General features: G+C 33.0%; 2 protein-coding genes across 7 annotated transcripts in view; one reads left to right on the top strand and one right to left on the bottom strand.

The window, feature by feature from the left end:
* LOC126893644 (myosin light chain kinase, smooth muscle-like) overlaps positions 1–8,130 on the bottom strand; it is an 18,099-nt gene extending 9,969 nt beyond the window's left edge. Inside the window, exons 1-5 of one of the 6 annotated variants that reach the window (XM_050664040.1) lie at positions 7,786–8,130; positions 7,162–7,244; positions 4,952–5,042; positions 1,894–2,097; positions 632–773 (exon numbers count right to left, since the gene is read on the bottom strand). In XM_050664040.1, the coding sequence (XP_050519997.1) occupies positions 632–773; positions 1,894–2,097; positions 4,952–5,042; positions 7,162–7,195 (471 nt within the window). In that variant the 5' untranslated portion in view covers positions 7,196–7,244; positions 7,786–8,130. Of the gene's footprint in view, positions 1–631; positions 774–1,893; positions 2,098–3,156; positions 3,263–4,951; positions 5,043–7,161; positions 7,245–7,785 lie in introns of those variants that run through there. The other 5 variants (XM_050664039.1, XM_050664042.1, XM_050664043.1 and 2 more) reach the window with 5 other exon arrangements.
* LOC126893655 (26S proteasome non-ATPase regulatory subunit 13) lies at positions 3,630–6,351 on the top strand. The gene is made up of 2 exons (XM_050664065.1): positions 3,630–3,741; positions 5,132–6,351. Exon 2 carries the CDS (start codon positions 5,139–5,141, stop codon positions 6,231–6,233), a length of 1,095 nt encoding a protein of 364 aa, XP_050520022.1. The 5' UTR covers positions 3,630–3,741; positions 5,132–5,138; the 3' UTR covers positions 6,234–6,351.
* Positions 8,131–15,138: the final 7,008 nt, after the last annotated feature.

Here is a 15,138-nt window from a genome sequence, read left to right as displayed (position 1 = left end):
AAAAAAAAATTATATTGATATGTTTATTTTTGAAAAAGTTACGGCAGTTTTTAGTAAAAAAAATTGAAAAAATTTCGAAAATTAGCGATTTTTAAATTTGTAATTTTTTTGGAGGTTTCCCCCATTTACGGGGAAAGAGGGAAATTTTTTCAATTTTTAAGGGTAATATCTTTGACTAGATACTATTTGTGATCTTTTGACGTATCGTTGAAAGAAATCCGTTCGGTGAGAGCTGAGAAAAAGTGGTAACAGACACAAAAAAAAACACAACTTAGTAAAACCAATACCTTCTCAGCTTCGCATCGAAGCTAAANAAAAAAAAAAAAAAAAAAAAAAAAACACATCTTAGTAAAACCAATACCTTCTCAGCTTGGCATCGAAGCTAAAAATGACCTGAATAACTAAGAATTTTTTTTATAAGAATTTTTATAGAACAGATGTTATAAGCTATCATAAGATCACCAAATAAAAAACATAGGAAAGTATAGAGACACGAATAAAATAGTAGAAGATCATCTGTGGTAACTGATGGTTATCACAGAAGGTGAGGTAGCCTTGATGGTAAGACATGGAATGTAAGGCCGTGAAAAATATAAACCATATTTTATATAAAAAAATAAATGTATAATACCTTTAGATCAAGATGTAGAATATTTTTGGAGTGAATGAACTGTACGCCTTCACATATTTGTCTCATAAATACAGTTACTGATTTTTCAGTTAAAATAAAATCATCATCAATTACCCTTTCAAATAGCTCTCCGCCTTCAATTCTGCATAATATATTTTTAATAATTTGTTATTGTTAAACATTTATTTGATAATAACTAAATTTTAACCATATATGAGGGAGACCAAGGCTATTTGACTCACTTTTTACGCTTTTCGCTCTTATATAAGTAATATTTCAGATAAAGAGATAAAGTTTCCCAGATAGTTTCAAAAATACATAAGCTTTAATATGACAAAATTATTTTTTTGAATTATTACCCTATTTAGAAACTAAGATGAAAACGTTAAAAATAAATTTTGTGTCAACTTGTTGCAGCAATGAGGTAAATCAACACAATACTTAATATATCTATACTTAAGACTGACAAATTTCTTTAATATTAAAATTTTAATGAAATAAACAGAAACTGTTAATATATTGATTAATTTGATCATTTTTTCACTCTCATTAAAAAACTAAATAATTAAAAAATTGATAATATCATAAATTAATTAAAATGGCCGACCCCAAGTAGTTGGGATTAAGGCGAGGAAGACGAAGATACAAGATAAATTAATATTAATATTTATGAATTTAATCTCTCAAAAACATTATTTAAGATTATTTTTATTAAATATTAGATTTTGACATAGGTTTTAAGACTAAACTAAGCCTGTGTTTATGTATCATGCCAACATGTACCAATTAGCCCATGATTTTTTTATTTTATTCAACTTAAATATTTAGTTTTAAATTAATATTTTTAATTTTTAATAATTTAAGCCACAAGCGATCAATTTTTATTACTCAACTTATTTAAAATGATCTTTTTTTGAGGATAAATTATTATGAAAATAATAAAAAAGACATATCTTAAACTTAATTTCAAATATTAAAATTTTATTAGGAGTTATATTTCGTATACTTATAGGTTTTTCCAAACTGCTTAAAATTTACTTTTTACCTCAAAATTACCATTTCTATGATAAATAACTAAAATTAAAAAAATATTTTAATGTTTCTTTAAAAATATTATTAATAAAATGGTGCAATTAGATTTTGTCCAATTTAAACTCTTTGATAAATAATTGACTTATGTCAACTTGCCACGGCTTCCCCTACACATTTTACTCATCAAAGATGTACTTTAATTAAATAAAATCAAATAATTGAATAATTACAGTTCAAGTATAAAACACATAGCATTATTAGCTTCAAATGCGTCGTATAGTTGAATGAGTCGAGGATGTTGAAGTTCACACATGATCTCTACTTCTCGTTCTACGTTACATCTGTCTTGTTTGTGTACAATTCCGACAAACTTAGCAGCTAACATGAGGCCCGTAGACTTTTCTCGGCATTTGAACACTGTGCCGAATTTTCCCCTTTAAAATAAATTCTAAATCATTAATTTATATTATGTATAAATTATCAATGAATAACTGAAAATAAAAACATTACAATTTTTTTGACTTTCGATATAATATGTATCTTATTTTTAACAAAACAAGCATTAAAATTATGTAAAAATCTATCGGAAGTAAAAAACTTCTGAGTGACTGAAGAATAAGAACATAATTTTTTGAACAAAACTGGTCCCCTAAATAACTAGAAGAGTAAAATACCTCTATTCAGTAACAGATTACAAGAATAAAATTGACATTTTATCCAGATCTGGATTAATGGATGAGTTGTTCACAGGGACTCTTACAACTACAAGTTGTAGGAACTTTTCTTTAAAAACAAATAAAATGACCTCATTAGTCAACGAACAGTTAATAATTTTTTAATAATTATTCTCAAAAAAATTTTTTATAATTATAATTTAAAAATTTTTATAATTAACGAACCCAAAAATTTTAATTTATCATTTCATGTTAAAATTGTAATTTTCCAGTGAATGATCAGTTATTGATATAATATCAAAAAAAATTGATATTGAAGTATGACTTAATTTAATTTTTTCATGTAATAAAAACTACTGTCAACAACTTGTTACAATCAGAGAAGACAATTTTTAGTTAAATATTCAATGGAGTTCATTCACTGGTAACATTATCCTAAGTTGTAATCTAAAATATACGTAAAGCTGGAGACCCCTACCGATACTATAAAAAGGTGATATGCAAAAAAAAATTAAATTTCTTATTTGCTTGAAGTGCTTTAGGATATATCCATGTTTAAAGTTGATTTCTGACGTTTCGGACTCATTGCAGAGTCTATACTACACTATACTTGAGTATAGTTGCAGCCACCGACTAGCAACCATCACTCTGAAGATGGACTCTGCAATGAGTTCGAAACGTCAGAACTCAACTGTAAACATGGATATATCCTCAAGCAACAAGACAATCCATGACAGTTTTAACACATTCATAAATTTCTTATTGCTAAGAAAAAGTTATTTAAAGTAATAGAAAAATTATAAATCCCCATTAACATACCTTTTTGTATAATTTTCATTATATATATTTTACATTTTAGGTATGATAAATAGATTTAAAAATTTTTAAGCATAATTGATATGAAGAAATTATTAACACAACAAATCTGGGAAATCAAACTTTCAAATTTGATTATTATTTATTTGTAAGTAAATTCAACGGGTACGATAAAATAAATTAAAAATTTGAATCAGACTTAATAAAAAGAAAGCAATTTATATACATCTAATAGTGCATAATAATATCTTGATATAGTAATACAAATATAAATAATTAAAAATTCGTACCATTTTTAATTACTAATCAATATATATATACGAGTAATAATCATTTTCAAAACTGTAACGAGTATTTGAGGATTGAGAATAATCACTTTCAATGCAAGAACATATGATGATAATTTAAATAGTTGGCACTACTGTATGGATAACTTCTGGATATATTTGCTGAATAATGCTCATATCATTGTTATGAACAATGTGCAATGATAACACATCACTTAATAATTCTGAACTTTGTTTAACTAATCTTAACAACTAAACTAGTATTAAATCTAATTTTTTTAAGCTAAAAACCTTAAACTATGTAAGTATTTTTTTAATTATATAGCTGTTTAAATAGTGAAGATTTTTATCGATAACAAGTTTTATGATGAGCGTTTCATCTCTTTATATTTTAGAGCTTTTTAATAATACATTTTTAATTTTAACATAATTAATTTTTTAAATAATATTTTATTACAAAAAATATAAACATTACTTAATATTAAAAAACATGGCCCTACTTTAATAAGTATACTTTTTTTGTCATTCGTTGAACATCTAAAATGAATAATTTACAATTTAAATTTTATTACTTGAATATTAAAAACAAAATATTACCTTTTCTTATAGTTATAAGCTATATATTTTTACAAAACAAGAAAAAAAAATTTATCCTAACCAAAGAAAAATTTAGATTTATTATTAAAAAATTATATTTTTATAAAAAAGTTGTACATTTTTCAAATAGACATTTTTAAGATTCAAATTTTATTTTGTTAGTTTATATTTTACCTTTAAATATTTAAAAATATAATAAATTATCCATTAATTTTTTTAAGTATATTAAAATTCTAAGTAATCTGCAGTTAATACAGTTTTTTTTTTTAAATATAATCTTGGGTAATGAGATTATCTTATAATTTTCCTTTTGATCCCTAAAACTTGATCTCTGTACTTATATCTAAAAATTGGGCAAGAACCATTGCTCCTCACAAATGAAAAAAAAAAATTATTTGTGATTACATTATTTTCTTTAGTCTCTCAAATATTTTGTTGAATGTCAGACTATTCTTAAGTTTAAAAAAATTTTCATTTGCTAGTTTATTATATTTTTATTTAATTATTAATACTATTCAAATAAACCAACTTTTATAAAAATGAATAAATATAATCAAATTATTAATACATATAAAATTATTTAGATTGCTTATATTGTTTTTAGACAATTGGCATTAAAAGCATAAATCTTAAAAATAGATTCAAATAAACTAACACTCAGGTTGTCATTACCTAACAGGCTAATCTGTTTCAGACTAGGTGTCTATTTGAGACAGTAAACAATATAATGATTTTAAACCTAATTATCTTCCTTTTTATTTTTTAAATTATTAGATTCATAGTTTCCATATATAAAACAATTGTTAAACTATCTTGCATAATTTTAAATTCTTATTAACTTTTCATACTTTTATAAGAAAATATATTGTTTTATTGTATTTTACTATAATCAAAGATAAGTTTAATGTTCTTACCGTCCTATTTCAGATTGTAGGTCATAATGTTCTTTCATGTCTACTCCTTTTCGTATTTTGATATCTTTGTATGGAAAACTTGGTTCCAACTCTACAAAAAAAAAAATCCCAGACTACTAACAAATAATTAAAATTGTATTTATAAATATTTAAATTAATAGTTTAACCAATATTTTTTAGATTTATAATGGCTCAAAAAGAAATTGAAATATCAGAGTTAGAAGAATTACAAGCTAAAAAACTTTGGCATCAGCTAACTTTAAAGCTTTTAGTGTATGTTAAAGACCCCAATGTTCAGAAAAAAGCTAATTTGTTGTATTTTTATTCCAAATTTATTCATCCAATTGAATCCAAAATGAATTATTTTGCTCTTGTTGAAATAATTTCATACATAATTCCACTTTACAAAGATCCAAAAGTGGCAGTTGCATTTTTAGAAACCATTGAGACAAAAGTTAAGGATAATATTGAAGCTTTAGTTTTTGCAAAAGTATTAAGAGGTGAAATTTTATTAGAAAAATTGAAAAATCAACCAGAAACTTTAATTCTCATTACAGAAATTGACAAGTTGTTAAGTGATCTAGATGAAATATCTCCTGTTCATAGTCGATACTATTTGTTAGCTAGCCAATTATATCGTCTTCAAGGGAAGCATACTGAATACTATCGCACCTGTTTAAAGTATCTAGGTGCAATAGACTTGTCAACAATAAACCAACAAGACCAATTGAAGAATGCATTTTTATTAGGTCTTGCTGCTTTACTAAGTGATGATATTTATAATCTTGGAGAATTGTTAATGCATCCTATTTTGGATTCTTTAACAAATACCTCTAACTACTGGCTAGTTGAATTATTACATGCTTTTAATAACGGGGATATTACAAAATTTGCCAAAATGAAGCCACAGTGGGCATCTATTCCTGATATAGCTGTCCAAGAACATAAACTAAGACAGAAAATTTCATTGTTGTGTCTTATGGAAATGACATTTAAGCGGCAAGCTAAAAATAGATGCTTGTCATTCCAGGAAATAGCACAAGAAACTCAGCTATCGTTAGACCAAATTGAAATGTTAGTAATGAAAGCATTATCATTGGGATTAGTAAGAGGTAAAATTGATCAAGTTAACGAAGTAGTGAATTTGGAATGGGTACAACCCAGGGTGATGAACAAAACTCCAATATCTGGCATGATTAACAGATTAGATTCCTGGTGTAGTGAAGTCAAAAATATGCAGTATAGAATGCAAGATGAAGCTCAGGAATTTTTGAAAGTTTAAATAGAATTCATTTTTTTATTAAAATCTTTATAAAATATTTATTTAGAAATGTAAAATATTGTATTAACATAAACAATTTTATCAATCACAAAATATATAATTTCATATATCATCAGAATTATTTTATATTTCTTAAAAATATGTAAAGTTTCATTAAACAGTATGTGTCTTTAAACATGCCGTTTTCTTTTAATTTGTATATGATATTTTACTTGTGTAACTCTTTGGCATTTATTCAATGAATCATTTCTATAACATACTCAAAATTAAAAAGAGCCAATTAATAAAGTTTAATGTAGAGTTTTTGTTCGGGTTTGTGAAATATTTTTGCACTTTTTTATTGTTGTTTTTTAGCGTGTGGTTAGAACTATGCCAATACTTTCATAAACATCGCATATAGTAGTTAGAGACTAAATAAAATAGGTGAGAAAATCTTTTCTATAATTACGTAATAGTAATCCTTTTTAGGAACCTATTCTGGTAGCTAATACATTTATTTTGTAAATAAGTCAGTACTTCTATAATCTTTTATTTTAAGGACATATCCTTGTTTTAATGGATGCAAGAAAAAAATGAACGAATTAGGTTGCCAAAAGATATTAGTATATAATAATTACAAAAAAAATCAAACAAAGCGGGAATGTAGCGGCCCGTCGAGGTCAGTCTAAATATAGCATTTCATATCCACTACCATCTCACCCACAGTCAGCTGGTAATGCAAATATTTTTAAGACTGAGATGAAACGGTTCTGTTTTCCCACATTAGAATTCATTGTAAGTGACACTATATAATTAACGTTTGTTTTTAGCTATCAGCGTTCTTACTAAAATGTATTTATTTATTACAAGTCTAATGATAATTTTGAAGTACAATTTATTATGACAAGATTTTTAAATTAAAAATTAAAAAAAATTTATCTATTATTACCTCCGACCGGATCAGATTCGTCGACTTTGATCATGGCGTTTCTTTAGTCGTGAATTTTCTGAGTTGTACTAAAAAAAGTTTCTCTATAAATTGTAAAATTAAAATAAAATTTAACTATACTTCAATGGACGAGTTCATTATGATGATAAATTTCTTTTAATAAATATTTTTATTGCTATATATCCAATAATTACTGTAAATAATTAAATTCTTTACATAAAACTTTCCCTTTTTTTAATTATTTAGCGGTAACAAAATGAATGATAAATATTTCAATCATACACATAATATCATGTGTTGAATAATGAAGGATGATTAAAATTCTTTTTTGGATAATTGTTTTGATATTATTTCTTATAATTAAGCTAATTCGCCCAATACAGTGTATTTTACAATACATCTCAATATATTGTTACTATTATGTTAATAAAAATTACAACGGTTTATATCGGAAATTGATATACAAATTTAGCCTGGTTACATACGCTGTTATTTAAAATATTTTAATTGTTTATTTATAGAATTGACTTTGATTTGGAGATATTTAAATGACGTATCATGAATTATGAATTTTGTATTCTATTGAAATGAGATACCAATAAGTGAAGTGATATTCCTACTTACCTTAAATATTTTATCAATATATTTTAAGTCGGCGTAATAATAAAAATCTACAAATAATAAATCAAATACAAACTCACAGCTTACTTAAAATAGAAAACGCACAAACGCATGCGTACACATTAGAACGCGAAAATTATAAGTTGTAACGTATAACTGAAACCGCTTTACTGCTTAACTCGAACAACTATAATTTAACAATAATAACGTTGAGGTCCGGCACAACGTTTTTACTTTAACATTGTTATTGTATAATTCTATCGCTATTTAGAGTCTGCGGCAGTGTTCCTAACAGCACAGCACACCGACAGCGGTAATGATCGAACACACCGAGTGGACTAATAAACAAATGAGCTGCAGCATGTGATGACATTTGTGTACGCATGTTATGTACCTACACATATTAAATGATCAAACAAATCACGTGTTATAACCAATGCTGTTGATACTTATCCTAGAGGATCAGTATTTGATTTTTTTATTCAATAAACCAATTTTTAAATGGAGCCAATATATATATATATATACATATATAATGGGTGATATATAGAGAAACATATTCTAATTACTGTAATTGATTTCATGAAAAAGATACTTAAAAAATAAGTCTTTTTTTCCTCGCTTTAATCCCAAATACTTGGGGTCGGCCACCTTTATCCTAAACTTCCACTTGACACGATCGCCCACATTATCGACGCTAATTCAGTCGTCCTCATATTACATTCAATAACATTCTATTTACTTAAAGAATAAGTAATCAAGAAAACAAATTTTGGAGGTGGTGGTGTGTTACAGTAATTTTTTTTTATTATGCAATACTTAAAAATTTAACATTGGCGCCCCTGAATACATACAGTTAAATATATTTATAATAAATTTGATATGTTCCTAATATCTTTAACACAGCGAATGCTAATGAATTTAAAAGTCTAAGCAATGATTCATATTGAACAGTCTNTTTAACGAATTTAAAAGTCTAAGCAATGATTCATATTGAACAGTCTGTCTGTTCAAATGTTGGTAGGAAAACCGATAAAGTTTTTAGTCCCACAGGACTAAGGATATTTTAAAATTATGTTCTGTCCGTTCGTTAATAGACTATAAACGGACAGACAACCCAACCTAAAAATTGTAGGTTCCAGTTCGTCCATAGAATAATTTACTTTTCTGTAGATTATGAGATTCTCGGTAGACAATTTCATCACAATTTGTCGTGTCATACTTAATCATTTTTACATATAAAGATTTTTAGCTTCGATGAGAAGCTTAGAAGGTATTGGTTTTACTATGATGTGTTTTATTTTTTATTTTTTTGTGTCTGTTACCACTTTTTTTCAGCTCTCATCGAACGGATTTCTTTCAACGATACGTCAAAAGATCACAAATCGTACCTAGTCGAAGACATTACTCTCAAAAATTAAAAAAAATTCCCTCGTTCCTCGTAAACGGGAGAAATCTCCAAAAAAACTACAAATTTAAAAATCTCTAATTTTCGAAATTATTTCAATTATTTTTACTTAAACTGCCATAACTTTTTCAAAAATTACCAAATTAATATAATTTTTTTATAGATGCTTGATGTCTTTACCTATCATTTGATATATTTTTTTTATAAATCTGACTTTTTACCTGCCCACAGGGGGGATTTAAAATGACAACTTTTTCACAAAAAATTAACTTTTTCAACTTAACTTTTGAAAGTGTTCCGGAAGGTGTGACACTTTTATATATATCTTAAATTAAAGCTAATGTAATATACTTTAATTTGAAAAAAAAAATTTGATCTCTGGACTTATCTTCATGGTGAAAATGGCTACCAAATGCTACTTTTGTGTGAAAATTTTCGATTTTATATTTTACATTTTTTACTTTAAAATGCTATAACTTTTTAAAAAATATATGGATCAATACAATTTTTCTATGAAAAGTAGTATTTATATACATCTTTCATTTGACATACTTTTTTTTTAAATCAGACCATTTCCCTATATACGGAGGGGGCTTCAAATCTAAATAATGCATATAGAAAGTAAAATTTTTTCAACTTAACTTTTGAAAGTGTTCCGGAAGGTCTGACACTTTTATATATATTTTAAATTAAAGGTAATGTAATATACTTTATTATGGAAAAAAAAATTTGACCTCTGTACTTGTCTTCGTGGTGAAAATGGCTACCAAATGCTATTTTTGTATGAAAATTCTCGATTTTATTTTTTACATTTTTAACTTTATAATGCTATAACATACTGAAAAGTGTATGGATCAACACAATTTTTTTATTAGAAATAATATTTTTTAATAATCCCTTTTTCATTCAGTATATAAATAAGGAAATAGCAGATCATGTAGCTTTTGGAATAATCCACCAATTTTTAAAATTAAACACTATCTAAAGATTTAATTAAAGATAATTAATTTATAATAATTATAAAAGTTAACTTTTTAAAATGCATCCCCTACTGTATAAAGTTATAATTTATGTATGAACCACTTGTTTCGCTTATTAAACTATAGTCTTTTATTAGAAGTTTTTTTGAGGAGCGTAAGTCCCCAATTTTATCAAACTCTCATTCATTCCATATAAATTAAACCTATATTATATTAATGCTTTCATAACAAGCTTTATGATTAAGGAAAAAACGCCCCCTAAACTTGTTTTTTATGAAAAAAATAGGCTGCCGAATTAAACATTTACTAATTTTAACGTCATAAAATAATTTGTATGTAATTTAATTTAGAGACGTCGTACTTTAGACATATTAAGGGTTCGAACTCTATACCAGTAAAAAACACTCTTTCTCTAAATAAATTTACTAATGTTTCTTCACGTGTATCCGATGGGTTTTGTGATGGTGATATTAGTAGATGTCAATCTGTACTAGAAGAGTTCTTAGACTTTTTCTGGTAGGACAAGAGGGTTGATATACATAAGAATTTTTTTTATCCTTGCTATCTTTAAATTCTATTTTTACTATATATTTATTTTCATCATAGGGGATTTATTCTCCACAGCCGCCTTGTGAGAATGTCTATAATCTATATTAGTGTACTGAGCCGGGTCATGATTATAGTGGGTTTATTAAAATATAATATATGCTGAAAAGCTCATTAAAATCATATATTGTATGTTGTTAAATCCAAACTCTCCTTTTATTTGGATTATTAACTACTACTAGGGGTTACTGAAGTACGCGCCGCCAGGCATGAGCTCCGCTGAGAACGCAACCGGTCCCTCGAACCCGATCGGCTGGACAGGTGGGTGGACCGGACTCACGGTGAGATGACTTATCGTCTCACCCAAGTGATGTCCGGCCACGGCTGCTTTAACAAGTACTTACACCGTATTCATAAAGCAGCCGCGCCGACGTGCGACCACTGTTTGGATCGCCTGGGAGAGGCTGATAGCGCACTGCACACCCTCTTCCGGTGCAAGGCGTGGGCCCAGGAGCGGGACTCTTTGGAGTCTCGACTGAGGTCCACGTTTCGAGTCGGGTCCATGGTGGACCTGATGTTGAGGAGTCGGGAGGCGTGAAAGCTCGTCCAGGCGTTCGCCGAATCCGTCTTATTAAAGAAGGAGGAAGCGGAACGCCTGAGACAGAGGCAGCCACGCCGCCCGGCACAGGAGTACCTGAGGCGCTGGTTTAGGTCGGCGTCTTAGGTATTCGTGTTTTATGTTTTTGTTTCGTGAGTTATTTGTGCCCCCTTCGCAAAGTCCTGCCCCCACCTTCACGTGGTGCAACCTGGGCAACGGATCCCACTCTGGGATCCGGCTAACGGGGGAGGCCACACCACGTTGTGAATCAGCTCTTGTTTAATTTCGGGCTGATTCACAACGTGGTGGTGTGAGTTTTAAAGACGGCGTGGGCCGCCCTGAAGTAATACCTAACGGTAGTTCCAGGGCGGTCTACAACCAAGCCAATCGGAGAAAATTAAAAAAAAAAAAAAAAAGTGAACGAGGGATCCCGTTTCGCTGCGCTACAGTGTCGGTTGGATCGGGCTCTACGGGGCTACGAAACGTTGGCACGAACGCAGTCTCCCTAGCTCGCGGAATCGGACTGACGAATAAGCGGTCGCGGGCAATGAGCTCCTCGTTCGCTCGTTAACCCTGCAGATATGCAGGGTAGCCGTGATATAAGCCACTCCTAGAGTGGACGAATAAGCGGTAGCGATCGAGGGTAATTTCATAACGGGCGGGTGGATCCGATAGCATGGTAAGGCGACCACCTAGGTGAAGGTAACACCGAAAACAAATCCCCTGGCGGTAGGTAAAACGCAGGGAAGGACACCCGTAAAAACCAATCATGGAAGGAAACCATTATAAATATACCGTTACGGTTCCAGAAAGTTCGGATCCTTCAGGACCGGCTGGGAAGAGTGTTGTTGCAGGCTCGACCCGGTCGTCATCTAGCGACTGCATCGAAACCGTGGGACTGGTGAGGCAGGGTACAGGGGGCGTTCGCACCCAAGTTACTGCTGGAGGATGTGGCAAGCAGGCATCCTCCGGTGGCCTTAGGGCCACCGAGGTTACTGCCCGATGCGTAGGCATCAGCCGGGAATCGGTAGAGGAGTGGTCGGACATAAGGGCTCGTTTTACAAACGAGATTCCTTTGTCCCGCTCCGATCACGAGAAATAGACGCAAATCCAGCCGCGATTGGAGCGCGAAAGTTTGGAGTTCTTACCGTACGGAGGCTTCCGGTCCCCCTGGGACTTCCGTATGTCGGTAGACTCTATATTGCGCATGATGCGTGAGGACCTCGCTGCAAGTGGCGGTTTTAGCCCGGAACGGACTCAACCATATAATCCCTTTGAGAGAGTGATGGAGGAGTCAGAGCGGGCGAACCTAATGTCTCGCTGCGTCTCTGCGCTGAGGGGAGACAGCGACAACGCGACCGATCGTGTCGTTAAGGCCGCTAGACTTGCCCTCAGCGAGATCCTATCTCGGCATAAGAGTGATCTCACTCTCTTCGACGCAGGTATGGGTCTAAGAGACGCCGTCGAGGCGTATGATTATACCAACTGGCTAGCCCAAAATGGTGGTAGTGGGTCGGGAAACTCGCGCGTGGAGGGACGTAGTCCGCCCGAATTGATTAGTGCGGGAACAATAGGTGAGGACGAAACTATGCGGGGAAAGCGCAAAGAAGCGTCCCCGACATCAGATGGCATCGTGACGGTCACCTTGGATGATACTCCTCCAGAGGTACCAATCCCGCTCGTGAATACACCCGGAAGGGTTCCAGACGCGAAGCGGAGGAATTGCGGGGAGCTCGCGGCTGCCGACCTCTTCAACGAGGACGGTACGCCGCGGTTCAAGCTGGACCGGGCAAGCTCGAGGTCGGTCCTCACGGCCGGTCTTGAACTGGCGTGCTTGCAGGCGAGACGGCTTGAGAACATGGTTCTCGTCGTGACGCCGCACGACCATATTAAATCGACCATAAGGGATCTGATAAGGAGTGTTCGCTCCTTGAACGATCTCGAGCAGACCCGCACTCCGGAGGAGGAGGTGCCAACCGTCGATTCGTCGACGCAGACGGACCCTCCGGAGGTTACGGTCAGTGTCGTTGTGGACCCGGACACCGAGGCCGCCGTGCCGACGAGTCCCAACGCGATTGCGGCACCCATCATCCAGCCATCCACCGCGAGAAATGGTAAACGAGTCCGTAAGAGACGGAGGAGACAGCGGAGAGGGGAGAATGCCCATAAACCGGTGACGGTAGTGGCTCCGTGCGCATCGGAACCGCCGCATCAAACTGCGATAGCGGTAACGCCAGTCACCTGGTCGGAGGTCACTAGGCGCAATACTGCAAAGCCAGTGGTCGACCCTCGCCCTAATCCCGGGCTCCCCGCCTCGACTCGGAGACCGTTGATAAAGGCGAAGGCCCCGCGGACTAAGGCTGTCATTATTGGTTCCCTCAAAGAGGACCAAAAATACTCGGCCGTGGTTAAAACCGTCATGAATGTGGTTGACTTACAGGCACTGGGCGTTGTGGTCTCCGGTACCCGCAGAAACAAGTCGAGAGCAGTGCTCCTGAAGGTTCGGGGTACCGGGGCCCAGGCCGACCTGCTGGCCACCAAGGTCAGAGAGGCCCTGGAGGGCATGGATGTCCGTGGCGTTCATGCTGTTAGACGTGGAAGAGTGGATAGGAGTGGACGAGAGGACGTCGTAGGGGCGTTGACCGTTATCCTCCCAAAAGATGGAGTGACGGAACCCGTCGGTTCGGTGTCAGTCCAACTTCACGGGAGCGGCAAGGGCCGCTTCGCGTGGTGCGAGGTGACCATTAGGGCCTTGCAACCGCTGGTCGGACTGACACGACTCAGGGTGGGTTGGAGCCCTACATAAAGTATCTCCTGTCCTCCTCACTATTTGTGTGTTCAGTGTTTATCGTGAATTTTTATGCCAACCCATAGCAAAGTCCTACCTCCACCTCCACGTGGTGCGGCCTGGGCAACGGATCCCTCTTTGGGGTCCGGCTAACGGGGGAGGCCACGTCATGTTGTGACTCAGCTCTTGATTAATTTCGGGCTGAGTCACTACACGGTGGTGTGAGTTTTAATGCGACGTTTGGCGCCCTGAAGCAATACCTTACGGTAGTTCTAGGGCGTCCAACACTATGTCGAACGTTGAAAAAAAAAAAAGGGAACGAGGGATACGATTTGTGATATTTTGACATATTGTTCATCAAAATCGGTCCAGCGAAATCTGAGATTGAGCGTTCATAGACACAAAAATAAAAAACACATAGTATAATTAATAGCTTCTCAGCTTCGCATCGAATTTAAAAATTATATTTATTATTACATAAAATTTTTTTTAGGGTGGGAAAAAATGTGACACGACCAAAAATATTAATCTAGTTGGGTCTAGTAATGATACAAAAGTTATTATAAACCAGTCATTTTCAAATGTCAAATAAGTATGTTGTCCTTTAAAAAATAAATTTGACACCCCTATAAGATATAAAAGATAAATAAAAAAGAGTAATTAATAACTGATAAATCAAGAAATATATGAAACTCAAAAGTGCCAAAAATAATTTTAGCTTCGATACTAAGCTGAGATAATATTAATTTTACAATCACGTGTTTATTAATTTTTTTTTCACGAAATTTTCTCAGCTCTCACCGGACCTATTTTATCGTCTTTGACTTTCCTCTACGATACGTGAAATGATCACAAGTCGTATCTAGTTGAAGACAGTACCCTAAAAAGATGAAAAATTCCCCCTCGTATCCTGTAAATGATGGAAACCCTCCAAAAGTTACGATTTTTAAAATCGATAAATTTTATCAATTTTTAAACTTTTTTTTCTTAAAACTTCATAACCTTTTTTTAAAATCTACGACCCAAAAAAATTTTT

This window comes from Daktulosphaira vitifoliae, unplaced genomic scaffold (assembly GCF_025091365.1).
Source record: "Daktulosphaira vitifoliae isolate Bord-2020 unplaced genomic scaffold, ASM2509136v1 Scaffold_1, whole genome shotgun sequence".
In the NCBI taxonomy this organism is placed as follows: domain Eukaryota; kingdom Metazoa; phylum Arthropoda; class Insecta; order Hemiptera; family Phylloxeridae; genus Daktulosphaira; species Daktulosphaira vitifoliae.
The sequence above is the reverse complement of the archived record's forward strand: the minus strand, read 5'-3'. Positions and strand labels throughout refer to the sequence as shown.